This window comes from Megalops cyprinoides, chromosome 3 (assembly GCF_013368585.1).
Source record: "Megalops cyprinoides isolate fMegCyp1 chromosome 3, fMegCyp1.pri, whole genome shotgun sequence".
NCBI lineage: Eukaryota > Metazoa > Chordata > Actinopteri > Elopiformes > Megalopidae > Megalops > Megalops cyprinoides.
In genome coordinates, this window is record NC_050585.1 from 28,426,606 (window position 1) to 28,453,940 (window position 27,335).

At 44.2% G+C, this 27,335-nt stretch overlaps 1 protein-coding gene across 2 annotated transcripts; it reads left to right on the forward strand.

Moving 5' to 3' along the window:
- The first annotated feature begins 516 nt into the window (after positions 1–516).
- On the forward strand, positions 517–26,805 carry LOC118775238 (palmitoyltransferase ZDHHC9-like). Of its 2 annotated transcripts, none has more exons than XM_036525052.1 (9): positions 517–1,567; positions 13,174–13,334; positions 17,462–17,620; positions 18,693–18,830; positions 19,601–19,649; positions 20,098–20,200; positions 22,189–22,292; positions 22,721–22,829; positions 23,671–26,805. In XM_036525052.1, exons 1-9 carry the CDS (start codon positions 1,401–1,403, stop codon positions 23,869–23,871), a joined length of 1,191 nt encoding a protein of 396 aa, XP_036380945.1. In that variant the 5' UTR covers positions 517–1,400; the 3' UTR covers positions 23,872–26,805. The 2 variants fall into 2 exon arrangements, with proteins under 2 accessions (XP_036380945.1, XP_036380946.1); XM_036525053.1 differs by having other exon boundaries at positions 517–1,455.
- The last annotated feature ends 530 nt before the right edge of the window (positions 26,806–27,335 follow it).

Genomic DNA, 27,335 nt, shown 5'->3' on the forward strand with positions numbered 1-27,335 from the left:
CATTGTATTTCTTTTTATGTTATGTTATGTTTTTGCTCTTTCATCACAGGTCTAAATAAAAATGGAGGAACATCTGGACATACCATAGAAATATAACTGCATTCTTAGCAGCAACTCTTATTCTGATCAGCTGACATAGTTTTCAGGCTTTACATGTTATCTATGTATACAGCCATACAAGCGATTCAGGTAAGTACCCTTCCCAAGGGTACTCCAGGAGTGCCCCACCAGATAATAGCACCGGCATCCTTTGGATAACAAAACCTTTTCATTTCCGCTGTGCCACTTTGCTTTTTCTAATATTATCACTATTCCTAGATTCATATTTTACTGCAAGCATGGTAATACATGAGTAAACAGTTGTCATAACTTTGAAATTGTAGCGCTAACGGCTCACATTCATTACTGTACACGCTGCCCCTTTAACACGAGCAATTTCATTACTAGGCGTGTTTCCTGCTTCTATTGATCTGAAATGAGCCAGGCGCGCACCCTAGGTTCAGTGAGAACAAAACACTCAGTTTGTCGCAATTCCTCAGGACCCATCTCCTCGCCTGCATCGCCTCGGCAGTTGCAGATCGAACGCCATGATGTCAGTAATCCGGACAAAAACAGGATATTGTGTCGATGAATAGGGAAGGAAAACACTGTCACCAACCATGATAGATTAGTTACAATAATACGAAAGCCTGCCTGCCTGCCTGCCTGTCCATGCACTGATGCGCATATGACTCGTAATGGATTTCTGCTAAGGGTCCGAGAGGATTTGTTACGCGTTTGGATGAATAGCGAGCAGGACACTTTATTCAATGGTCGATTGAAAGCATTGCGTCGGTTTGTCCTGGAGATAAAAATGAAGACTTGGACTGAAGAGGCAATGTGGAATCGCACTGAAAAGCGGGAAAACTTCGCTTATTAATAAATATGGATATATCGAGCGCTGTGCATTGATTTAATTAAAATCTGATTGGATTGCATAGTTGCTTGCTGGCAAATCAGCGCCGAACACTTCAACTAGATCGCAGTAATAATCAGTAACATACAACGAAGAGGTCCCTTTCTCAGCCACAGTACAAGGATTGTTATCTATGCAATTTGTTATAGACGATGAAAGAATCAATCTGGTTAATGTTGTAGCCTTTAAGGGAATGGCAAGCCAAATGACTAAGAAACGACTGTTTCCCGAATCCCTCGGCAATCATGTAGGCTAATCTTCACTGATTGTGGCAACGCTGTCATTCAAGTGTAATTTAACACTTAAGAGGAGGAGGGACCATGTTTTGTGACTTAACATAAATGTTGTAAACATCTCAAACGTAAGAAAACGTAGTGATTTTCTCCCCGTTTTGTTTTAAACATTTTGAAGTTCATTTTTGTTTTGACAACGAAATACGAGCATAATGTCGGCGGTAATGGTGGCTAAGAAGGTTACCCGAAAATGGGAAAAGCTCCCGGGTAAGAACACTTTCTGCTGCGATGGACGTGTGATGATGGCACGACAGAAAGGCGTCTTTTATCTGACCTTATTTCTCATCGTCGGGACCTGCGCCCTCTTTTTTGCGTTCGAGTAAGTATGCACAACCTTTGAAAGCATGGTGGAATGGTAACTATCAAATTAACCAAACGTGTAGGAAATATTTATCATATGGGCGTACCCTCAATCAAAACCCATCTCTGAAATCCAGCAACCATTTCCGACATTTGTTTCCTGCTTTGGAGCAACTCGGGAAGGTTCTTTTTTTCCCCAGCGCTGCGCTAGACTCAGCGTCGTTGTATTCAGTTGGGACGAGAGATGGGGAAAGTAAACACACACCCAGTTTTCACTGATATTCACCTACAAAGCTGCGTCATCTCACCCATGTGATATAGGCTGTCTTTATGGCTATGCTGATGAAAAAGAATACTGCCTTTATTGAGTACTATTCAGTTATACAGCAACGTGTATGTTCTGTTTAAAGAAATCACGCAACGTGTTTCCTGTAACCGAAGAACGAAGAGATTGTGGTATTTCTTTTTTTAGTAACAATGTAACTGTATTGTAAAAGGTTGGATCTACATTTTCAGCTTGCATTCCCCATGCTTTAAGTTAATGGCTCCCCATTTCTTAAAATCTTCGTATAAAGCATTAATGTTGCAGGCACCAGCGCTTGACTTGTACGCCATGAGTACCGGGATTTAATGATGTCTGTTCTTGTGTGACTGCCCTATACTGTCCTCTGCAGACTTTGCGGTTAATGGGGGTGTGATTATGATCGACTTCCTCTGATTCCAGGCAGGAGTGTAGTGTACTACACCCCTCCTGCCAAACATTCAATTATACCTAAACAGCACAGTTTGATGTTCACATTAGCACTAACAAAATATCATAACTTCCATTTCGTTGCTGTGTTTTCACAATGTGCTTTGATGGATTGTTTGGCTGTGTGGAATGTGGTTTTATCACTTTTCTGTGGTGGTGACCTCCATTGCTTTGATTTTATGCTGCCATGCACAGCATCTTATCTTTGTCATTGCAAAATTGTCCCCTGGAATAAGGACTCTGTATGTACTGGCATAATGGAAAGTTGCTAGTTCAGGCATGAAATTGTGCTGGGAAGTGAAGCTGGAGTGAAGGAAATTTTCACTGTGTACAACTGGATACATGTAACAAGGTTCTTTACAATGTCAGAGGTGACTTTATTTCTCTTGACTCTAACAAGGGGAGGAATAGCCCCAGACTGATAAATAAAACCCAGTTTTCCACTCATATATCAATTTTGAACTATTAGATTAGGATTTTGAAAGCATAAGGCATTATGCAAGCCGTGCGTAGACCTCGTTTTTGGCCTCGGTTTGACACTGGGGTGAAAACCCACACAACTCCACTGTGATTACAGCTAGTTAGGTGGAGTCCTTATGTGGCTTGCATTAATTCCATTATCTTGGTCCTGTTAATCGTTGACCGTGTTGCTCCGTGAGGGAGAACGGCTGCAGGAAAGGACTTGTCATCTGCTAGTGGGCAGCTGCAGTGCTGATAATTTCAACAAAAGCCATGGGTTTGGGAAATGACCCAGCAGTGACTAATAGCTGAAGGCCGTTAGCACTGCGTTCATGTTACTGTGAACCATAATTATCACTCTTGGGGAAGCTGTATAAAAATGGAAATTGAACTAGGCAAAAAGAGAGTTGTTAAAGACTCCATTTAAAGATAGTTTTGGTGGTGGAATTGCAATGACCAGTGGAAGGACACAAATTACTCCAGATGTGTTTGGAACAGAGTTTAAGAAGTCCTGTCTGTGCTGATCACTCCAAAGGGTGTGACGGAGCAAGAGCCTGCTGCTTTCAGGAACATTAATTGTGACTGGCTGCCTTTTTATCAGTTGCATCACAGATTAAGTTCTCACCAGAAATAAATGGCTTGCATTAATGAAGGGCCTGGTATCGCATTCTGAGTGCATTATTCAAATGAAAATGGGAGGCTTTCCAGCAATCAGAGATATATATGGGAAGAGATAGGAAGGTAAGAAAGAAGACTGTAATCCTTTGTAGTGACAGGTGTCACCATCATCATGTAAGAATGCACACACACACTGGCACACACACTACATGTACAGGCACACAGAGTTAGAGGAGGCAAAGTAAGGGATTGCATCTAGCCATGTGGTCTACCTCAGACATCACTGATAAACATCACCAGACATCAAAGCAAGGAAGAAGGTGGAGATGGGGAGGAGCAGGATTAGAGAAAAACAGTAGCCAGGAGAAACTGAAGATATGTGGGACTTCAACATAGTACAGAAAATCTGTTTTTACGGCTTTAGGTAATTGCATTGGCATCTGAAAGTTCCTCTGCCGAATCTTCAGTTAAAACTCCAGCAAAATATGTAACGCTTACAAAAACAGATGTGGATTACTGGATGCTCTAGATGCATTCTACTGCGGAACGTCAGATAAGAGAGGCTGGCTCTGACAAGGTGTAGCTAATCGGGTTATAAGGATCAGTGTGAAATCGCATTCAGATACCAATTTATACTGTCCCTAATTGAGTTGGTTTACATTATCTGTGAAATTCCAATTGGCAGGCGCTCTTGGAGTAAGCAGAATGGAGGAGTATATGGATTTCTGTAGGTTTAGCTTGAGAAACGGAAGCAGGAGACCAGATAACAGAGAGCCAGTATGCCCCATGCCAGCTGAGCACAGTCCAGAAATAATGAGGCAGACATTGTTATCATTTATTTATTTGGCAGACGCCTTTTATCCAGGTCAAGTTACAGAGAAATAGAAGTTACTTTGCTGAAACCAAATTGCATATCAGCAGTTTACTGTGTATAAACTATAGCAATAGCTACTCAAAATACAAAACCTAGACGTCCAACTCAAAAATCCCAGAGTGTTGCTACCAAAGCATGATCATGAAAGCAGTAAGGCTGCTTGTGCAATACGAAGGACATCAGTCACAGAGGGGAGGGCTGACTGTTAAGTAACCAGTGCAGAATGCAGACTGGTGTAAGTCCAGGAGGCCATTCTGTAGATCAACAGGCTTTGTTTGTTGAAAAGACTGGTTTGAAGATAATAGGGGAGATGGGAAACTAACAGCAGGGACGGAAGAGTTAAGGAGAGGAATGAAGAGGAGTAGGTGAGGGCTAGCAGCCTGGAGTAGATTGGACGGAACTGAGTCCTGTCCACACATGCCTGAGGGACGAGGAGGGGAGCTGAGTGAATTGCATATATCAGCGGCCAGCAGATATCTGTCATCACTCATCAGCAGGAAAACATGAAAATATACGCATGGTCTGAGAGTGTCCTGCTTTATTCAAAGAAATGTAGAATAAACACAATAACATGTGCTCCCCGAATGGAATGTGGCTTTAAATGAACCATGCTCAGGCCTCATCCTTTAGGTTGCTCTTGATATCACCATTTCTTCTTTTTTATCATTAATATTAATGCATTTTACCTTACATTATTGGCATTTAGAAGATGCTCTTATGCAGAGCATAAGAGTGCAGAGCATAAGAGAGCATAAGAGTTTAGTTTTTTTTTGTACAATGTTATCCATTTATACAGCTGGATATTTCCTGAGGCAATTCTGGGTTAAATACCTTGCCCGAGGGTACAGCAGCAGTGCTCCAACGGCGAACTGAACTGGCATCCTTTTGGTTATGAGTTCTGCTCCTTAACTACTATGCTACACTGTTGTCGCATTTATTTACACCTCAAAAATATCTCACAGAAATGCACTCCATTGTTGAGTACTGTTACATTATAGCATACCTTTCAGTCTTAAGGGAACATAAGAACAACTTAGCCACTGTTTTTGTGGAGGTTGGTGAGTGTTAAGGTGGAGTGGAGTGTGCTGTGGTCAGTCTCTGTGGGAAGGGTAGAGTGTCAATGACAGGTCTGGAAGCTGAAAGGTATTGTTGAGCTGTAAGACAAGATAACTTGTTTTAAAACTGTGTCCTTTGTGTGTGTGTGTATGTGTGTGTGTGAGGGGGGGGGGGGGGGTGCACAGATTCATGGTGATATGTACACATGTTTGGGCTTATGGAAATGAGGGTACGTGTCAACACAATTGGAACATACAAACAAATTATGTTACATTGCAAACACAGCTTCAGAGGCAGAGTGTGAAACTGGAAGTGATTGTTTTCTGCTTCAAACTTAGAACTGCCTGAGGTGAGGACTGCCATAGAGTAGTTGCTGTTGCCATTTCCAGTATGTGACATTTGTCACAAGAAAAGGCCAGAGCTGGTCATACGGTCATACGCCATCTGGTCATAGCAGAAGCCCTGTCCCTGCTGCCACCCTGACATAAATATTGAAAAATAAAGTGAAAATATGTAGTTCATGGCAAGGTAGTTTTTCTTATAGCTAATTGTAAGTAGGGTTGTCTAAATATTATGTTCATAAACTTGTATTAAATAAGCATTTGCTTCATTTTTATGGATAAATGTTCTTCTTTTTCCTTGTGTACTCATTATGATTCTAGCAATTGTTTTGCTCTTTTTAATTGCCGTTCCCAGCTCTCTTTGTGTTTTCCGTGTTTCCAGTTTGGCAGAGTGAAATTGACCCTGGGGTTAATACCCTAGGTGTGTCATATCCTCTGTAAGGTTCTACAAGTGACCCAACTGCTCTCTTAAGCTCCTTATGAGCTGCAGGTAACTTTTCACAGATTCTCTTGCAGTGTTGTGTTTCAGGAGCAGTGAGGAACTGCCAGATTGAGTGAAAAATTGCCATTCAATAACAGTACATGGCAGTAGAAATGGTTGTTTTCTGTGGCCTGTTTATGTTTCCCTTAGAACCACAGCAATAAACAGCAACAGAACTGTGGATTAATAAAGATAAAATACAAAATACAGTAAGCACCAAGCTGAAAATATATACACCAGACAGGGTTGTGTTGTGGCTGGGGCATACAGGTTTACTTAATCCTTCTACTACATTCAGCAACTGCTACAGATAACAGAAGCATGGTAAGTGGAATGAAATAACCAGGTAGCGTGACAGAAGCAGATGGTGAATGTGTGCGTCCTGGACTAAATGCAAGTCCTCTATAACCTTATAGGGCAACATCAGTGACCAGTGGGTGGCACCATATGGTTCTGAAAGTGTTGCCGAGTCCTGAGGTGGTGACATGGTACAACTCCACAATTTCAAAGCTTTCTCGGTGTATCGGCCCTGACTTCCCAACTATTGCAACTTTGCCCACTTACGGTGTCTGTCAGGTTCCCTTGCGATATGCTCCCTTGCGATTTTCAATGACTGTTGTGTACTCGGCTGCATGTTGTCACGTGTCCTTATGAAACCCAGCCTGGTGTTACTCCTGGCACAATGGGCCTGTGGATGTTGAAACTTTGCATGGCTGGGCAACTCAGCATGGCTGGGCTCAAATCTGTAGGGCTCACCGTGCACTCACCAATATCTTAACAGACTGAACCACTTAGGAACCCCTCAAATCATCAGTTTATTTGATGAATGGGTTCTAAAAAGGTGTGAGCAGTGTTTTTTCACTTAGAAAAATCAGTTGTGACTGGAGTGCTGTAGCAGGGTTTTCAGATCTAGACCCATTTTCTGTTTTTTCCTCTATGCTTACTAGATGGGATCTCATGCGGCACAAATGAAATCAGCAACGGTATTACAGGAAATGCATTTTTATTATTTAGTAAAAAAAATTGGACTTTGATAGATACTCTTCACTGTTTAATTTAATTGCCCTGGTGCAGTTCTTCCTTATTAAATCAGGACTGGTCATATACACAAACAGAGTTACATAAATAAAAAACCTCAAGATGTGTTTTGCACAAAAAAATAATATTGGTTGCCTCACTACTTTGCCAGTCCTGTAGATGTTTGACATAAAAGCAAGAAGATGGAGTAATGCAGGGTGGAGTACTGGACACTGTTAAATGGATATTGCCTTGGTCATGACCAGTTGGAAACATGAATGCTCGCTAACTCTGATGTGGCCAAAGGCACCAGTCTCAGTCAGTTTCTAGAGAGGAGCAGTCTGCCAGAGTCTCCAGTCTGCCAGCAGGGAGCAGATAGAATTGGATGGGCCTACAGGGATGGGATCTGAGCCAGGGAGGCTGAGGACAGGGAAATGGCTTCTTGGGGAAGTGTTGGGGAGGAAAACATAGAGAGTTTGAAGTTGTACATTTTCCACATTGTCCACAGTCTCTCAGAAGTGCACTTTGGTATGAGAGAACCCAGCTGCTTGCAAATGAAAAGGGATGGTTTGAACTGCAGTGGAGCAGCATGCCGGGGGAGCCAGATAGATCCCCCCGGTGACATCTGAAAAGACATTTCATCTTCGTTCTTCCCTCTCGACACATCCTCTCTCTATCAGTACAGTGACTGAGGAAAGTAGCATTGATTTTTTTTTTTTTGTGCCCGTCTCTTATTTGTGTGCAAGTGCGTATGCCAACATTACTGCACGGTATTGATCCACACTGCAATCCGCTTGCTCATAAAGCATTAAGCTCCAAATTAAGTATTTATACAGGCGGGGTATGAAATTGTTTTCAGCTGTGGAAAAACGTCAAGGTGAATTAAAGTGTTACGTTTCCTTTAATGTGATGGGTTGTGGGTTGGGGGGTGTGGGGGTGGGGGGTTGGTGGTTGTTGATTGGGGATTCGGTGTGTGCAGAAGGAGGTCTGTAGCTGATGAGTTTGGCCTGCATCATCCGTACACCATCAGCAGACTCTGCCGGGAGAGCTGGAGCAGCCGACAAGTAAATGTCATGCCTCTGCGTCTGGTGTGAAAAACAGTCAAATGGCCATCAGCCCCAGAGACTAGATCAGAGCTCTTGATGTGCGCCAGTCCCTGTGGTACAAAGCTTTTCCCCCATTTCCCCCTTGAAAATTACTCCTGTACTAGCTGATATTGTACAAGAATTTCCTCTGTGCTTTAACTGCATATACACTGGCAGATGATGTCATTTGTGCATGTGAGTGTATGCAGCGAATACGTTATTGACTGCGTTACTGATAGTTGTTGTGGCTCCCTGGTATTTATTCACAACTGGTTGATACTAGCAGTCCAGTTGCTAGTGTAGTGTCCCTGTTTCTAATAGTGGGATATCCATGCCTTGGTAAATTGTTGAGTGATACTGTATGTGCCAGGAAAAGTGCTGCAATTTTCTAACAAATTGTGGCAAGTGACTGAGACCAACACAGACCATGCTGTTAGGTTCACAGATGGATTCCCAGGACAACACAAAGTCTGGAATTGTACATGATCTGAATGTGTCTTTGCTGTTAAATGACCGGGTTGACAATGGATAGACATTGTAAATGGGGGGGTGATTGTTAAACCACAGAAACTGTAATATATGGAATATTGGCAGAGAGGACAAATGGGCATTGTTTACCCTTGAAGATCTATTCAGTTGCAGAATGACAGCATATAAACCATTTTGCTGACAGTGCCATATTACATTTGTATTTTTCTTCTGTAAGAATGTATTCAGGCCAAAATGCTGAGAACATAGAGGTCCTAACACCTGGGCTATTCAGCTAGCCAGTTTCGCCATGGATTATCTGTTGTTCTTGCGATCATTGATAAACAATGCAACAAAAATTGTGATTATTTGGGATTCCTGGATAACATTATGTCTAGGATAATGGCTCCATGTGTCAATACAATCACCTTTTCTTCTCTTGTTAATATGTGCAGTTATTCCTGTTAGTTTGGCTTCCTAATTTTATATTGATTGTGGACCTGGAATAAATATATATATATATATATATATGTATATATATACATTGCCTTGCAAATGTGTTCAGACACATGAATTAGAATTATCATTTGTATGTGATATATTATTTAAGGTTCTGTATTATTTGCTTTTTTCATTTTTCTCAAAAATGGTTGGTAACATTGCTTTTATGTTAGCTTAAAATGATTCATTTTGAGTTTCAGTGTTTTTAAATAAAATATCAGAGAATATGACAAGGGTTTGAATACTTTTGCAAGGCACTATATATTTTGCATATTTTCCTTAAATTAGCACTTGTCTGATCTAAAGAATGCAATGATGATGTATTCTGAACATGAAAAAGACAGAACCTGTGTGTAAACAATGTTCCTGTGTTGGTCACACGCACATATATATGCCTCTAATTCATGCATTGTAATATCAATAAGGAGTAGTAAATGATTGGGCAGTCTGAAAAAATCTGCCCCCCCATGATAAAGTAATTGAAAGGCCCTGCTCTACACCTTTAAATGAGCATCAGTTTTTTGTGTTACTGCCTGCACAGAGGCCATAGTGTACCCTCCCCCTATTGCCTCACTGACTAAGAGCAATCCTAAGAGAGAACAAGGGATCCTTAGCTCTGCATTAGCACTGTTTTTATTAGCATTGTTCTCTGAGGAGGGCAGTGTGTTTTAATAGTTCATTTGAAGCCTGCAGTGGATATGATCAGCCTGAAGGGAGAGGAATTCTGTTCACCCACAATCACTCTCTGTGTGTCTTCACTCAGAATAACTGTCTACATGTGGAATGCCCGAAGGAATGATGCTGTGTAATGTTCTTGTTACCTCTTGTTGCCATTGGTTGGGATAGCTGGCAGTTGTGAAATTGCCCTTGTATGTCTGTCTGTCTGTGAACAGAGCAGCTGAAATGTTATGGACAGATTTTTCAGTGAAACTAGTTGATTGCCTTTGGGACAAGGAAGAAATTAAACTGTAGGCCTGCAATTAAAAAATGTCAAGGGCGAAGGAGGCATGTACTCTATCAAGTGTCTCTCTAGCTTTCTGCTGGAAGCCTCATTTTATTTGCTTGGCACATGCACTGATCTGGGGCAATTTATGCACACGGCCTACCTTTTACATATTACCCATTTATACAGCTGAATATTTTACAGATGCAATCAAGGGCAAAATGACAATGCATTGAGAATCAGGCCTGCAACCTTCTGGCTACCAGCCCAGTTCCTTGCACCCTCCTTCATGCTACTGCCTGTAAACCAGTGAGCTAATAAGTGAGGAAAACTGCACTTCTATAAAGTGGCTTATTTATCTGAGGTCAAAACAATGAGGAGGTACAATTTTACAGAACAGAATCCTCACAGGCGCTTTAAAGTGGCCATTCTTACCAGAGGTCAAACCTTGGATGGCTGTGTGAAAAGCAAAAGTTCTTATTCCAGGGCAACTAGCCACAGACAAATTTTCTTTTGGCACTGAACTTTGGGTTCTACAAAGCTAGTCTCTCTCTCTCTCTTACTATTACAGCTGAGACAGCCTCTGTCTGTCTCAGCCTCTCTCTCTGTCTTTCTTACCTTGTGTGTGTTGGCTTTTCTGTGATATTGCAAGACAAACACCACAGACAGTCTTAGATCCTTTTTCAGTCCTAATGTCTCAGAGATTCCTTCATCTCTGCCTCCCTGCACCAGCCTTTGTTGCCTCCAGAGGAAAAATGAATGCCCCCCCCCCCCCCGCAAAAAAAATAAATAAAAAACATAAAACCACAATAAGGTATAACAATGTGTGAATTGGTAGCAGAATAGTGGATGAATGCAGAGCTGTCAAAGGAGCTGTGCTCTTACTGAGACGGTGAAACCTCAGAGGGGATGGTGCGCCTGATAAGTAGTCACAAGGCTGGTTTAATTCCACTGTACGAACACGAGGGAGAGGATGTGTTGAACGGCATGCACAGAAGCCCATTAATCCTGCATTGATATCACTCCCCCAAGTATAAAGGGAAATAATCATGGAGCCAGTTTAATTATTCACGCTCACAATTACAGCTCACTTGAAAGCTGCCGAGGAATATTTGAAATTTAAATCAAAAGCCCTGGGTTGTTAAATTAATTGCAGGCAAGAAGCAGGTATTCATGTAATCCTACACCCCAAACGAGAATGGGGAGTTCTTTTGAATCTTCCCAAGAACAGAAAGCCGAAGGTGGTTTTAAAAGCCATACACAGTAGAGTACTGCTAGTGTTGTGTGGTTTAAGCAAGACGCCAGTGAGTGCAGGCAACAGGAATGAAGCCCTAGTGACACGTTTGCCATGGGCGTGAACCTCAGTTCAGGAGCAGATAAGCGTTGCGGCGCAAGACTGTGATGGACTGCAGTTTTAATCGGAGCCGTCCTCACAAAACGAAACGGAAATTGTGCCTTTGAAATTGGATCCGCTGTCTGTGTCTCCGGTTGACTGATGGACATGGTGCGAGAATTTCCCCGGTTTGTGAAACCAAACTAATCTGCACCCAACTGGTGGGAGAGCGGCATTTTGACAGGGACGGGTGATGGAGAGTGGTCAGGACGTTTATCGGTCATATGCTTATAAAATGCAAATCACAGAGGGACGGCAGTATCAGTCAGACATCTTGCCTTGAGAGCACAGCACCTGATTGACTTTACTAAAGCTGCAATCGCTTATCTAGTCTGTCCTGTTGCTTGGTGAGGCCATAGCACAGGTATGCTGCTTTACCTGTTGAGTCTTCCACCCATGCCAGGGGAGGCAGTTACGTTTACGCGTTTATTGTCTCCAGGGAGGCCGCGCCCAGTCATGGTGTGACCGGCCTGCCGTGGCCTTTCTTCTGCTGCAGGGTGGATTTTTGGTACTTCTCCAGCAGACATGACCTAGGTACTCCATCAAGTAAAAAAAAAAAAAAAAAAAAAAACACAAAATGGTGCCTGCAGTGGCCTCAGGCCCAAAGAAAATTAACCGGCCAAGCTGTGGCTCGTGTTTACCATCTGTTTACAGAGCATGTCCTCAATAACTCAGATGGAGATCAAGAGGTACCATTTATAAAATAGGAGGACCCACTGTTTGTAAGCGGCATCTTTTTCTGGCCTCTTTCGACAGTACAAAGCTCGTTTAACTTTGAGCATATTTTGCCTTGTGCTCAACTATGTTGGTATAGGTATTTTCCATGTGCTGTGAATGGCATGTGTTTCTGCTTTGTGGGCGGAAGTGGAGCTCCTCAGTGATTATAGGGTGTCTACTGTTAACTCCACAATATGGTCATGGAGTGGCCTCTGCCAATCTGCTGATGTATATGGCACTTTAGGATTTGCCACACTCGCAAGGAAGTGCTCTCAGACTGCTGGGCTGCAGCAGTCATTTTCTGTGTCTGTGCGCTAATGCTAATAGGTTGCGGCTTCCTTCCTCTCTCTGATGAGGCCTCTCAGCCTGGTAAATGTTATCTGGGGTTGTAATTTATTCATTGACATGAGCAACGGGTGGTCAGGGGCAGAGGGAGAAAGTGGGTTTGTCAGTGCTATTACTCTGAAGGCCACGCTCAAGGATGAATAGATATTTATTTTAACTTCTCACAATCTTCTGCCCCTCTGTGTGTGGCTGTTTTTAGTTTGGCCGTGTGTTTCACAGGTTAATTGGCTGAAACTGAGCATTCTCCCATTTACAGTACAATCTGATTCAAAATAAGATACGTTTCCCCTTTGGACATCTGTGATCTAGATTTTTGAAAATAGCCCTTTTTGGGAGTCTCATTGTGGAATAATTGGTGCCACTATTTTGATATATAAACCACCTGAACCTTTTTGATGTAGCCATATGTAAAACTGAAGGCTAAATGCAGACCATATTTATGCTGTTTATGCACTTGTGACCAAGGGTATCTTATTTACAGCCCCCCAACCCCCCCCCCCCCCCCCCCCAATCTCCTGGTTGTCTTCTGGCATTTCTTGAATTTCTGCATTTTTTTGCACCTTTTGTCCCTCACAGGTGCCCATACCTGGCAGTCCACCTGTCCCCTGCCATCCCCGTGGTGGCAGCTGTGCTCTTCCTCTTTGTGGTGGCCATGCTGTTGAGGACCAGCTTCAGTGATCCTGGGGTGCTTCCACGTGCCCTGCCAGAAGAGGCCGCCTTCATCGAGATGGAGATCGGTGAGTTCTCTCTCCTGCTCCCTTCATTGGACTGGGCTGAGTGCTGCGGCTGTCTGTTTCCAGCAAGGGCAAATCTCTCTTCACATTTCGCTACAGGTTAAGACCAAATTTTATGTATTATATTCCACTGGGAGTTCACTGATGTACTAGGATGAGTATTCAAGTACGTGTCACCAAGAAGGTGTTTTGTTCTTTTTCTGGAATAGTCAGCCTAAGAACCCTGCATAAAATAAGAATTTATTGATACTATTAATAATCTCGCCTGAAAATCCAGGTGGATGTCAGTCTTTTTGCAGTGAGCTATCATTTGCACAGAGAGCTTGATGAAGATAAAGGAGTAGAATGCTCAGTTGGAAAAAAATGATGCCCCATTATTAGTATTGAACTATCAAATTAGGGGCTCCTGAGTAGCTGAGCAGTTCAGGCACTTGCTTTGACCACAAGCAGGGCTGTACGGCCCGGGTTTGATCCCAGGCGTGTCATCAGCTGATTATGACCAGGTGCCCATGGCGGAAGAGTCAATTGGCTTTGTTCTGCTGGGGATAGGGGTGGGTATGGCAACAGGGGTCATTTCTGTGACCGCTCTTAAACTCTGACTCATCAGGCACTGGCAGGTTTCTCAGATGACATCGGCGAAGCCACACCTAACCTTGATGTGGTGCCCTGGCCAGCGTGCAGTGTGAAAGGCGCGATGGGTGTGTGAGTGACTACTCTGTTCACCACAGCCCTTGCATAGGTCAAGTTGATGTCACGGTGAGAGACGACAATGTTCAATTGGCAAGTCTAAAAGGAGGGGTGCATATAGGGGGGGAAAAAAAAACAAAAAAATAATAATCAATTTATGAGCTGAACGTCCTTACTGAGGGTAAAGCTTTGTAGTCAGCCTGCTGCAGAAGTTTTGGCCTAGTGAAGTGAAAGGCCATTTAGAGGCATGAATACTGCAGTAGACCTGCAAGTCCCCGATGATGCAGTCATGCCACAGCTGTGCTTACTTATTCATGTTTGTTATGTTACTGCTCTGTCGAGGTTGTCCAGTGCTCTCATCCGTGCACTCTGAGTGCAGTCCTCTGACCCCCAGTGTTGTTCTGCTGTTCTCTCCCCCCGCATCATCCTCTTATTTTTTACCCCATTTTTCCTAGGCTTTTTCAAAGTTGTTTGAGGCGCCTACTTCTCGTCTGTCAAAGTTAATTAAGGTTGCGCCTTCTCCTAGTTACAAGACTTCTGCGTGTAAATATTGGTGATATTCCTGTAAATTATATCAGTGAGAGAGCCTGGACACCATAGGTATAACTTAAAGTAGTACCTAAATTTGCCACCTGATTTTTTTTCCCCTTTTTCTTGTTCAGAGAAGGACTCACGCTCTGTGGTTGAGGAGTCTTTAGATTGATGGTCATGTCTGGCTGGAGAGAGCGTCTCCGCCTCAGCCATATATAATGGGATTGATGGTGTTTGCAGCAGTTTGCCGGGCCTGGGAGTGCTTTGCTGCATTTTTCTCGATACAACAGCCTTAGCGACGGACCGACCTCAGGAGCCTCTCCCGTCTCTGCGGGCGAGCATGCCGCGGGTCCGCCCAGCGTGCACGGCCCCCCCATCCTCACCTGCAGCAGAGATTTATGGTGCCCTTCGTGTGTCCTCTTCCTTCCTCATTATGGACGCGGCTTAGGAGGATCGAAGCGGTCAGAGGCCCCTCTTAATACGGGAGAGGGGGCCTTGGTGTAATGAATTCCGCTGTGGGAGGTCAGCTGTGAATTTCAGGGAGAGTCCGCCTCAAACCCTGCAGGGCGGTATCGTGTATATGAAAATGAGCTCATAGGGAAAAAGACAATCTGTTGATGGGCATAGGAGTGAGGCCATGGCTGTTCTTTGTTGGATTTTGTGTATGTGGTTGGTTTTGTTTACAGTCGTGGTTAGGTGTGCTCTTTAGTTCCCGGCTTCCTCCTTCCCTTGAGAGCTATGTGTTTTTCCCCTGACAGGCAGCAGGTGAGGGTGAGAAGAACCAGGAAATGAACTAAGGCCTAAAAAATTTCAAATGGCCATGCTGTTGCATCATTTTAAAAATGAGTTCATAGATTTACGGAGCTCAGTTTTACTGATCAGTGCGTTTGTTCTTTCTTTTTTGTTGGGTTGTTTTACCAAGAAGCGATATTCTGATCCAGCAATTGTAAAAACATGTATGTATATGGCTTAAACTGAAGCATTTGGAAGTTGAGTACTATGTGACAGAGCTTTGTTTGAATCCCCTGCAGTTAACACAAAAACTGCTCATGAAAAATTGTAGTACAAAGAGAGGTATTCCTTGTATCAAGGACAGAAGATGTACTTCAGTGTTAGAGATTCCAATAACCCAGAGCCAGCTATATGTGTTTATAGTACATGCTAAATGCATTTTAACTGACTAAAAACGTGTCATCCTATAGGTATTCAGTCAGGAAATGAGAGTACTGTCAGTATATACCAGGCAGAACAGGTATAAATAGACAAAACAGTTCAATTATCAACACAAATCACAATGGCACACGACAGAACAGGACAGGATGGTCTTCCACGTTAGCGCATTTAAATGAAAACTAAATAATACTTACTCCCCTGCCTTTCACATTATAAGTAATAAAGCAATTTGCCTCCCAAATGTCATGATTTAATTTCAGTGGCTTACTCAGTGTACTCTCAAATAGACAGAACATGGCTTGTTTTATTCAACCTCCACTTTGACTTCACACTGTGAGTAGCTGCTACCCGTCTATCAGTTTTGCCCTTGAAAGGCATTGAGGACTGTTCTCTGAATCAACTACCAACACATGATTTTACTCTAAAATGTGACACCTATTTGAACCCTCAGATTGAAATTCATTATACGCTGTTCAGAAAAGGAAGTACTCCCACCCATGGAAAGGTTTTTGGTTGAATGCACCGACCTTAAACCATGCAGGTGACCTTGACGTGTCTGATGGAACATTTTTCCCCTGGGCACACAGTGGTTGGCAAACGTCATCATGTGGCAGATGTGTATTCACACTGTGCGAGTGTGCAAAGGTGGCTAGGGGGCTGACTTAGTGACGACACCTCAGTGGTGTGGGGCCATCACGTCAGTCTGTTAGCAGCCAGGTCCGAGGGGGAAATGCTAATGGGATGACACATCTTCCTGGAATACCTAATGAAGGTGGGAGACAAACAGAAGGCCACCTGCGGGAGAGGACCATTACCCCTGTGTAATTAATACAAAGGCCTGTAATCCACAGTGCCATCTCTCACATCAGTGCTGGGATCTGGACCTCCATATAGATTTCCTATTTATAACATAACATAACATAATATATAATATAATATAATATAATATATTGAGCCCATAGGTTAAGACTCGTATATTGTGTCAGGTACTCCTTTTAGATTAGGGTAGTTGTCTCAGTGGTGAAATGTCATACTTTCACGATAGGTACACGTGGTCTGCAAACCATCATGACTCAGGCCTCAGAGCAGAACTCTGTTGATCACAAAGGAAGCGGGCTTCAGTCTCGCTCTGTCAGTTGTCATGGTGACTGATGTTTGTGCTATGGTTGAAAGTCCATCCTATGTGTGAATGTTTAATTCGAGTCAGATGGTGCCCCTCTGTTGTATACACAAATTCAAAAATTCACAGTGCGTGGTCCACAGTTTTTGGGGGGAGGAAAAATGCTTACAAAAACAAGCTTTGGGGTCATGGTACATTTTTCTGCATGCGAGCCTTCCTGAGACCAAGTCTTAGTGAGTAACAAAAGTACAGTCCAGTCACCTTATATCCTGAGACAGTAATCAATTACATACATACATACAGCTGCCTTGTAGACAAATATTGCTAGCAGCTATGATAACACATTACCATCAGGAATGATGTGGAGGTGAAGCAGACAAGGGGCAGTCCTGCCATTCTCAGCAGTCCTGTGTGTCTTATTTTTCTTTGTGTGATCATGAGTCTTTTTTTCCCTCAATTCTAAATCATTGCCATTGCTGTCTTGCTGTAAATTTAACCCTTTGATTGCAAGATGTCTTTATTCCCACTGCTGCCAGTGTCTAAATGGATTGCACGTTTACAATTATGTCCTTTCTGAGGGTTTGTTACATGTTTCCCCATTTTATGGGGGCTCCCACAGAGGCGGCCAATGGGAATGTCCCCCCTGGCCAGCGGCCCCCGCCCCGGATCCGGAACGTTCAGATCAACAACCAGATCGTGAAGCTCAAGTACTGCTACACCTGCAAGATCTTCCGCCCGCCGCGTGCCTCCCATTGCAGCATTTGCGACAACTGCGTGGGTGAGTACATCCCGCAGAGGACGGCCACAGGCCCATCCTCGTCCCCTCGCAGGGACCGCAAAGCCATTCATTTGCCTGAAGAGAATTGTGTACTGCGTCTGCCAATTTCTCTTTTGTAATGAGCTGTCCAAAATTTGCCAGATAGAACACAGATTTAATTGATTACGGCCGATATGGAGGATGAGAGAAACGTGGCTGCAAGAAAGGATGATGTGTTTGTGCAAGGATTTTTTAAAAAGCCTAAATAGCCTCGGTCCTATGGGATTTAGGATATGATGGCACATTCTTGGGAATGACAGCAGTCTCAGTCTACTGTTCAGTCATCTTTGTGCTTTTGAGTCGCAGCATTAATTCATATGAAAAGTGCCGCCTGTAAATTGGCTGTGATCCTATCCCTCCAAACACGCTCTCACACAGACATTTAGGTGTATGACTGACGCACACGTATTGTGGCATGTGGCCAGTATTGAGTATTTTTGAGGAGAGTGCAATTTTCTGTGTCTGAATCTGGCCCGGCGTCAGAATGCACTCTGTCTCAGTAATGGCTGTCCAGACTGCGGCTGCGCAGCCAGTCTGTGTCCCTCAGGCCCAGGATGACTCAGCAGTGAGGCCAGAATGTGAATCTGAGAGGAAAAAGAGTGTCTGCGCTCCTCCAACGGCTGCTCCCCAGACCAGGGGACTCATGTTTGGGGGATGTGCATACAGCAAAGAGCCCCATCTCGCTTTATTTATCCCTGTATTATATATTATTCAGTTGTTTGCTGATGCTCTCCATTTCCCCTGCTGTGTGCCTTTGATCTGTGTTTACAGAGAAAATGCCTCACAGGGAAGATGTTGATTCAGTACTCCTACTCCTCAAAATACATTTCCTAATGCAAATTGTGTTGTGAAATTCCATCCACATTGGACGGAAAAGCTCGCCTGCTCCACAGAGAGGAATGTGAGAGCGGGCTGTGCTTCAGTTTAGACTTGGGTTTTGGGACTGTCCCACTCCCTACCTGTTGTTTCAAGAGGACTAGGAAGCTATTGTACATTGAAAGTTCAAAGGGCTGACCTCTCCTCCTCCCCACAGAGCGTTTCGACCACCACTGCCCCTGGGTGGGCAACTGCGTGGGCAAGAGGAACTACAGATACTTCTACCTGTTTACCCTGTCGCTGTCCCTGCTCACCATCTTCATCTTCGCCTTCGACATTGTCCACGTGGTGATGCGTGAGTGTCGGCAGTCCGCTGTCCACAGACAGGCCCGTTGGGGATGGAATATGCCTGGTGGGGTGAGGTCATCGTGGGGACCTGAGGTTGATGATGTGGATCCCCAGGGGCGTTGCCAGTCAAATTAGTTGAGCTGAATGAGGCGAAGCGCCGGGGAATTGATATCGCTCACGCCAGACAAGTTCTTTTGGCCTAATTCATCCAGAAACGCCGTGGTGTCTCTGCGTAAATGGGCTGCATGAAATGCCGTTCCTTTCATCTGCTGTGAATTTGATCCACCTCCATGGTGACAGCAGGGGGAGGGAGACGAGATAAAAACCTGCTCATTTGCCTTGCCGAGTGCCGGAGGAGCGTATTTATAGTGCAGTTAATTAGCTCTGGGCCTGCAATCTTAATTTAGAGAGCCATACTTGCTGCGTTTCATCTCCGTGTTGGTCCTGCGCAAGTCTTGGAGGAGGGGAGGGAGAGTGTACACCTGTGCATGCACCGCCCAAGTGCATGCGTGTATGTGTGTATGTATGTGTGTGTGTGTGTATACAAGTGCATGGGAGTGTGCACATATGTGTGGAAATGTGTGTGTTTGTGTGTTTGTGTGTGTGTGTGTGTGTGTGTGTGTGTGTGCGTGCATGAGCGCATACATGCATTCATGTACATACATTCATGTATGTGCTTGCGCATGTGTGTGTTTGTCTGTGTGTGTGTGCGTGCGTGCGCGTATGTGTGCTCGCATATCACCTGCCCATCTCACCCTTACCTCTGCTTTCCCTCAGGCTCTGTAGACTCGGGCTTTGTGAACACCCTGAAGCACACTCCTGGAACATATCCTTTCAGCTGTGCCCTGGTGGAGGCTCGATTCAAGCTGCTTTCATTTCTGTAGAGGAGAACTCACGTGGCTGTGACTTGGGAAACACAACCACACAAAGGATAACCAAGGTTAATCACAAGGCAGCATTTGAGGAGGGAGTGCAGAAGGAACTGTTGTGGTGAAGGACAAATATTTGAGTAATTACATTTGCAAAAATTGTACACCCTGTTACATAGTATTTTGGTGTGGAAAACCCATTACACTTATAATGTAATTGCACATTTACAAAGGGAGAAGGATGTCATGATTTAAAGTGCTTCCAAATATTTGACTGAATGGGATGGAGGCTGTGAACACCACAACAAGGAAGGGAGGAATATGAACAGTGAGCCAGTGAGGGATTAAGAGTGATACGTCTGTGTGCCAGTTAGTGCTGCTGCTGTTCCCTTAACCTGTCAATACGGTGCTGGAGGTGGTGGTGTGCTTCTTTACACTGTGGTCTGTGGTGGGTCTGACCGGATTTCATACCTACCTGATCTCCCTCAACCAGACCACCAACGAGGATGTGAGTATACCCTGCTGCTCGCCCCAATGCCACAGCCTAAAAGTTTACACCTTATACACTGTATAGTGCACATTTGCACTTGAATAGGGTAGGGCTTGAATAGTGTTATTGATCACAATCACTGGTCTGGGAGTGTTGTTAGCGTAGTCTGATACTGTTGCTCGTTCAACTTGAGTGGATACACTTATGTTCTGTGCTAGAAATTGCTCTGATTAAGAGTGTCTGCTAAATGAATGTAATGTAATTGCACAACCTATATTTTACAGTTGTCTTGTAATTGGGATTTCAAGCTGCAAGCCTCAGTCCAGTAACACTCTGACTGCTGTATCACTGCACTGGCCATTAATCTTATTCACCACTGCAGTGCTGATGTTGATGTATTTGATGTATCTGTACTTGTAATGTACCTCATCCGTTCTGCTGAGTCCCTTTCTGTCTTCAAGAAACTTCTGAAGACACAGCTCTTCCGCTCTCACCTGACCACCTGAAACACTTTCCCCCATCTCCTACTAAACTTTATTAAAAAAAAGATGTACTGGTTTTGCTGTAATAGTTTAACATAATGGTTTGGTTGTATCGTTTGCTTGTAATGGTTTGGCTGTAAGAGTTTAACATAACGGTTTGGTTGTAATGGTTTGCTTGTAATGGTTTAACGCACTTGCTAGCTTTACCTGCTAGTCGGTACCTTGCCTGGCCAACCTTTGGATCTTTCTTATGGAGTACTTCTAATATTGTTGACTCTATATGGTTTTCACGTTTGTTGTATTGTACCTCACTTGTAAGTCGCTTTGGATAAAAGCGTCTGCCGAATGAATGAATGTAAATGTAAATGTAATGTATGTAGTACCATAATGCAGTATTTCAGCTCCAGTGGTGCACTGTTGGATGCACTGTTCTAAGTATGGCGTGACGTGATGTGATTCCATGGCAGTTTGTTATGCAGGAAAAACACAAGATTTCAGACAAAAGACCAGTCTGTGACTGTGTTTCCCAGCATCCCTTTCTCCTCCAGCAGAGGACGGCCCGTGCCGAACCGCGCCAGTGACTGTGCGTGTCTGTGCGGAAGGTGAATTTCCACCGCGGGCAGGGGCATTATTTATGTCCTGGACGGTATCCTCTTAGACTTGATTCCCGCGAGCGTGCAGACGGCAATGCACCCCCTCACTCCCGCACCTACCCCCCCTTTTGCCATTCCTCGTAATTTACGGCCTATGTCATGTGAAGCGCCCCCCGTTCCCTCTCGCTCGTAATGAGCCCCCAAGCCAAACACGCGATGGATATTGGTCTGGGACTGGCCTCTCCTCTCCATCTCAGATTGCTCTAATAATAGATGCATCAATAGCAGCCGGGGTCGCGCGGCTGCCAAGCGCGTCCCCGATGCACAGGGTAAGGGCACCTTCACACACATGGCCGGAGCCAGCCCCACATTGTTTCCGCCCCACCCAACCAGGCACCCATAGCCCTGGTCACTGTCGCCTGGGTCACCAGCAAAGTGCCGTGAGGCGCTTTGCATTTCAGATGCTGTTTCAGAGCCATGATGTCTTATTTAAGTGAGGTCCACGGACTGATGAAAACCAGTCGATCGGGATGATTTGGCAGAGCTGCTGCCGCATTGCTTTCTTTGCTGGTGCGAGCAAGTTAGGCTAACTTGTATTTCTGGAGCATATACTGTGCTGTACATGCTGTACATGCTGTACATGTTAAGTGATAATTGTGAGGTGAATCTTCTCATTTTTAGAGATCAGCGAATGGTGTCCTTTGCTATGTTTATTTTGTAGGTAGTATTGACTGTGGGAGGGAAAAAGAAATGGTATTTTTACATACAGACACCTAACCTGAGTAGCTGTGCCTAAGCGGCACGGGCTGTCTGCATTGTTTATGGTGATCTGGGGAAAAGTCACACGGAGAGTGCTTGAGTCGGCAGGATTCTCCAGCCTGAGGCTGACCTGTTTTCATCCCGTGTTACCGGGGCTCTTTCCATTGTGCAGATCAAAGGCTCGTGGTCGGGGAAGAATCGAGTCCAGAACCCCTACAGCCACAGGAACATCATCAAAAACTGCTGCGAAGTGCTGTGCGGGCCCGCTTACCCCAGGTGGGACTGCCGTTCTCTCCCTTTAAGTGGTGATGCATGTGCTGTGACTGCGGCAGCAGCATCCAGCATCTCCCAGTCTCACTCCACATCTTTTCCTGCTCCTCCCTCCCCCTCCCCATCTCCTTGCTCTTCCCCTCCTTTCCTCTTTCTGTCTCACTCCCTCTATCTCTCCCCTCCCCATCTGCACCCCTTCTCTCTTTCTTACTCGCTCTTCCTTTGTCTTCACTCCCCACCCCCACAGCTCCCTGTCTCTATCCTTTCCTCCCTCCCTTCCTTTTCTCCCCCTCCCCCTCTTCCTTTTCTCCCCCTCCCCCTCTCTGCCTCAGTCCCCTCCCTCTCCCTGCATCCCACCCCCTAAAGTGTCCACCCTTCCAAGACCGTAATGCTGATGTAGTAGAGGTCATTAATGGCCTCTCTGCTCTTCCCAGTGTTCTGGACAGAAGAGGTCTGTTGCTGGAGAGGCTGTCTGACCCAGCCATTCTCCCAGCCATTGCAGCGCCCATCAGCAGGAATGGCAACCCAGAGCCACAGCCGATGGTAAGCCTGTTCACACTCCAAACTCACTGCTGGCGCTCTGACCAGGCAGACAGACACATGCAAGGTGACCAAATATAGCCCACAGTAAGTGCCTGTGCGGGAAAGCTAAATCCAACATCCTTGTCAAACTGTGCTGCCCCTGAAAGCATGCACTCCTGAGCTGGTAATGTTGGAATTTCATTTGTCAAGGTGTTTCATACACAAGTTCACAAAGCTATAGCTATTTCAGTGGTGAACATTTCGTATGTGGGTCGGTTTCCCTCTCAATTTTTATCGCTAAAATTGCATTACTCGTTATGATCTTCTCTGGTGAATCTGTACAGTAAAAGTAGTATAGATAAAGGTATGCACAGGTTGGAGAGCGTACAGCATCTGTGTGCACTCAACCTATTGGTATGCATGCTGCAATGCTTCATGTGCTGAAAGCGCTAGCGGAGAGTGTGTCACAGTGGTATCATGCACATGCGGGAGGTTGGTGCTCCCTGTTAAGGCATGATAAGTCCATTAGAGGGCGATCTTGACAGCCAGGTTCTTCATCAAGAGGGACAGACAGGAAGAGAGTGGGGGGTTAGCGGAGCCCACAGGTGCGGCATGCCGACGGAAGTAAAAAAGGAAACAGATGCAACGGGCGGACAGACCGTGAATGGTAGAAGTTCGGAGAGAGCACGAAGACACTCAGCTGTGTCTTTGGTGAGAGCTGAAATGGCCGGGGATGGGGGGGTTAACGTGGCAAGCCTCAGCTAGAGCACTGAATGTGCGGACAGTGAAGAAAGTGTGGACTTGTGGGTAGGCTGTCTGCAGTGGGCTGTGGCTCAGTGTGCTGTGATGTGTCGCTCTGCAGAAAACTAAAGTGCCGTGCTCTCCCAGCGAGGAAGCCCCGGAAGACACCGGGTCCGGCATCACGCCTTCAACCGAGGACACCTCGTTCCTGGACAAAATCCCAACTCCTGGGCAGGAGAGGCCGACCACTCCAAAGGACTCGCCTCCTTTGTCACCAGGAGACAACACAGACGCTGCCCCGGACAAAGGGAAGGTCCACTAGCTGGACTGGAATGGAGAGCCACTCAACAGCACTATGAATCCAAACAATACCATTGTCTAAAACCACTTATGGTGGCATGTTTTACAGTGTTAGACCTTTGGGGGCGTGCCCATCATACCCCAGAAACTAAGGAACACCACATTACACAACTGTTTTTTTTTTCTGAACAAAACAGTGAAGCGCATACCTGTGCGAGAGTGACATTCTGATGCTTTTTTGGTGAGACCTGGTGTGTTCTTTCTACCAAGACTTTGCATGGGACATTTTTGAAGAACACAGGGGGTGAAAGAGATCTCTCAAATGCCATCTGATGACCTGAAAGTCTTTTGTTTACCACTACCTGGAACTTGTACTGATTGTTATTTTTATTTTTATTTTCTATCTCTATGACCTCTAAATGTTAATGGCCAGTGTAAGCCTATCCCTGGACTGTCAATCACTGACATTGACAATAGTGTTCCCGGTCATGTATAACTCTTCTAAATAACAACCAACCGTTCTCAGTTCTCAGCTTCTCCACGCAGCCCCAGTGCAATTCAAAAGAAGGCCTGCGCAAAGGTTATTGGATGACAGAGGGTGGGGAGGAGCTATAGTAAAGTAGCTATTGCGTATCATCAGTTTGGAAAAAGATATAGTCATATCCATTACCTTATAGTAAAACTCTAATGCATAAACATCAAACAGATCTGGTATCTTTTTTATCTATTGCAGGGACACTTGGCAAAAATGTGCGAACATTTGTTACCATAGTTCAGTCTTAATGCCCCTTCCCCAATATGTGACATCACACCTGATTAAACAGCTGGCTGAGCTTTGCTCTCTTGAGTTAGGCATTGCTTGACTCCATGTTGTTCTATCGGATGCAATCTCCTTTTGCTTCAAGGTTTTGTGTGTCGTGAGAGAGCCAAGATGGCTCCCTGGGATCTGAAAGCCAGCCTCGCGTCACCATTCCCAGTGCACATCCAGAGAGTTCATATCAACCAGGCTTGTGTCCTCATATTTCATTCCCACTGACAACAGTGTCTGTGCAGATCCTGGCCTGGCCTGGTTGCAAATGAAGAGAATGGTCTTCTTGCCACAGGTAGTAGATGTCAGAAACCGTGCCTTATCTCACAACAGCACTGTCTAAGCATATGAGGCCACCCACAGAGACACCCATTGAGCTATTAGTAGTTGTTTAATATTCCTCAGAGAGAACCTGATGTTGTGTATGTATGGAGTTTTAGGTGAAAAATGTGAAATGATAAAGAAGATAAAAGGATATACAGAAATAAAAAACAAGGACAGTCATTATCTGTAAAGGGTAGTATGTAGATAGGTGTTTGGAGGATGTATGGGAAAGTATTTTGGTTCGTGAAGGGAAAAGAGAGGTTTTTTTTCCGCATGCATATCTGTATTATATAGTTTCTGATTTACACCTTGATCTACCAGCCTCCTCTCACAGCAAGATGGTCAGTCAGCTCATTCCAGAACTTTCTTCTAATGTTCCTCTAGCATTTTCTCTTGTCTCTGCCTCTTTCATACGCTACAGACCGAAAGCATTTTGCAATTCATCTGCTGCATTTTTTCCACTTCTTTTTTCTTCAGGAAAATGACATCAATAGCTCAAGGCTACCAAGCCCACACAGAAGGTCCATGCGGCCATCTCATCAGTAAATAGAATAAGTGGGAGAAAGGAGTCGGTGTGTGTATGTGTGTTTTTTTCCCTTCTCATTTGTTAATTTTACACTAAACTGAGAGCCAAGGCTCTGGCTGCTTGTCAGTTGCACTTAATGACAGAGACAATGGGTGAAACAGAATTCAGGAAGCATAAAACTGTCACGAAGGCACTTTGGTTTAAAGATAAATCTTGGAGATTATTACAATGCATGGAGGGTTTCTGTTATACACAATATTGTAAAGGTTGGACAGAGAAGTACCTGCGGTCGAGTGAAGCTGGTGAAAAAAACAATGTACAAGTGGCATTAATGGTTTTACTCTTGTAATCCAGAAACTTCTGTGTTTGCAAAAGAGACAACTTCATATGAATGTTCATTAGGACAGGTAAATTAACTACAGGAATATGCCAGTTGTCTGCAGGACTCTACTGGATTGTAAATAGTCCCATGGGATATCTTTTGGTGGAGTAAAACGCTGTAGTTGGTAATTCTGATGTTGACAGTGTCTGTACCCTTTCCCCATTTTGCTCCTGTTGCCCCAAGTAAAATATTCATGCTATGAATGCAAAAGGTGAGCTCCAGGCATGGCTGGAGAGATGCAGAAAAGTAATATGGGTAATGAACGTATTGACTTGCTTAGAATGCAGTGAGGCATTACGCACAGCCACTCTTTCACTCTGAGATCATTTTATTCGCTTCCAAGGTTGCACTTTCTCCCCACTGTCTCAACAACTACTTGTCTGTAAATGTGTTAATACAAAAATAATTCAAAAGAACCAAGACCTCCTCCAAGTGAGTCTTGTCATTTTGATCAGCCATTTAAAGGTGGAGCAAGAAAATATTCATCGGTGGCCATGCTGTGTTTCGCCTCATTGCTTTGTCAGTAAATCTCAGGCTTGATGTTGCAGTTCACGTAAGAACAGGAGAAGTCATTTAAAATGTTTATTGGAGATTTGATAGTGGTAAATAGTGTTTCAGACAGCCCTCAAAAGTAAAGGTGGGCCTTCTTATAGCTCGCCCTTCATCACTGGTCACCACTGTGTTGTCACATTTTATTCAGAAGCTGGTGACCAAAATCGAATTTGTACAGTCTGAATGAGCCAATTCAAAACAGAGTATAAATAAGTTGTTTATTTCATTAAAAGCAAACAGGAGTGTTGGGGCCATGAAAGGGATGAAAGTGTGGTTTATAAAGTGCAGTGTATTATATACAGGCATCTCTGATGGAATTGGATAGATGTTCACTCTGTAATAACACTGTGATCAGGTCCTTTTATTTACCCCATCACTTCTTTTTTTAAATGACAGATCAGTGTGTGTACATTAAAGTGACTTGTCTTAAAACATTGAACCGTGTGATGAATTGACCTTGGAGTTAATTTGTGCATTCTGAGTAATTTTCTCATGCTCATGGTGAAACCTTTTATAATAGAAGCAAAATAATCATCTTGAATTGTCAGCCATGCTGTTTAATGAACCTGTTTACATTCAAAAGGAAAAAAGTATCATTCAGAAAAGCATTACATGTAGAGATTGAATTGTAATGCAATTACAGACAATACAATAGCCTAAAATATACTTCTGAACCTGGATAAAAGAGCATGATGTAAAATATATACAGTTATTATCCATAAACATAGCAGTAAAGCTTCAAATTGGTCCAAAATTTATTCTGAACCCCAAGATGACAGCGATCAACATATTGCACTACACTACACTATTATATACACAGTACAGTGTACTTAGTTCAAGATAAAAAATGGTAGCTTTCACCATTTTTTTAATATCCTTTGTACAGTATCTCCA

Bases quoted from the DNA above. Each gene is read 5' to 3' on its own strand.
- LOC118775238 (XM_036525052.1), top strand. From the start codon at position 1,401: ATGTCGGCGGTAATGGTGGCTAAGAAGGTTACCCGAAAATGGGAAAAG. The intron at 1,568-13,173 runs GTAAGTATGCAC...TGTCCCTCACAG, and splicing joins GCCCTCTTTTTTGCGTTCGA to GTGCCCATACCTGGCAGTCC. The intron at 22,830-23,670 runs GTAAGCCTGTTC...GTCGCTCTGCAG, and splicing joins ACCCAGAGCCACAGCCGATG to AAAACTAAAGTGCCGTGCTC.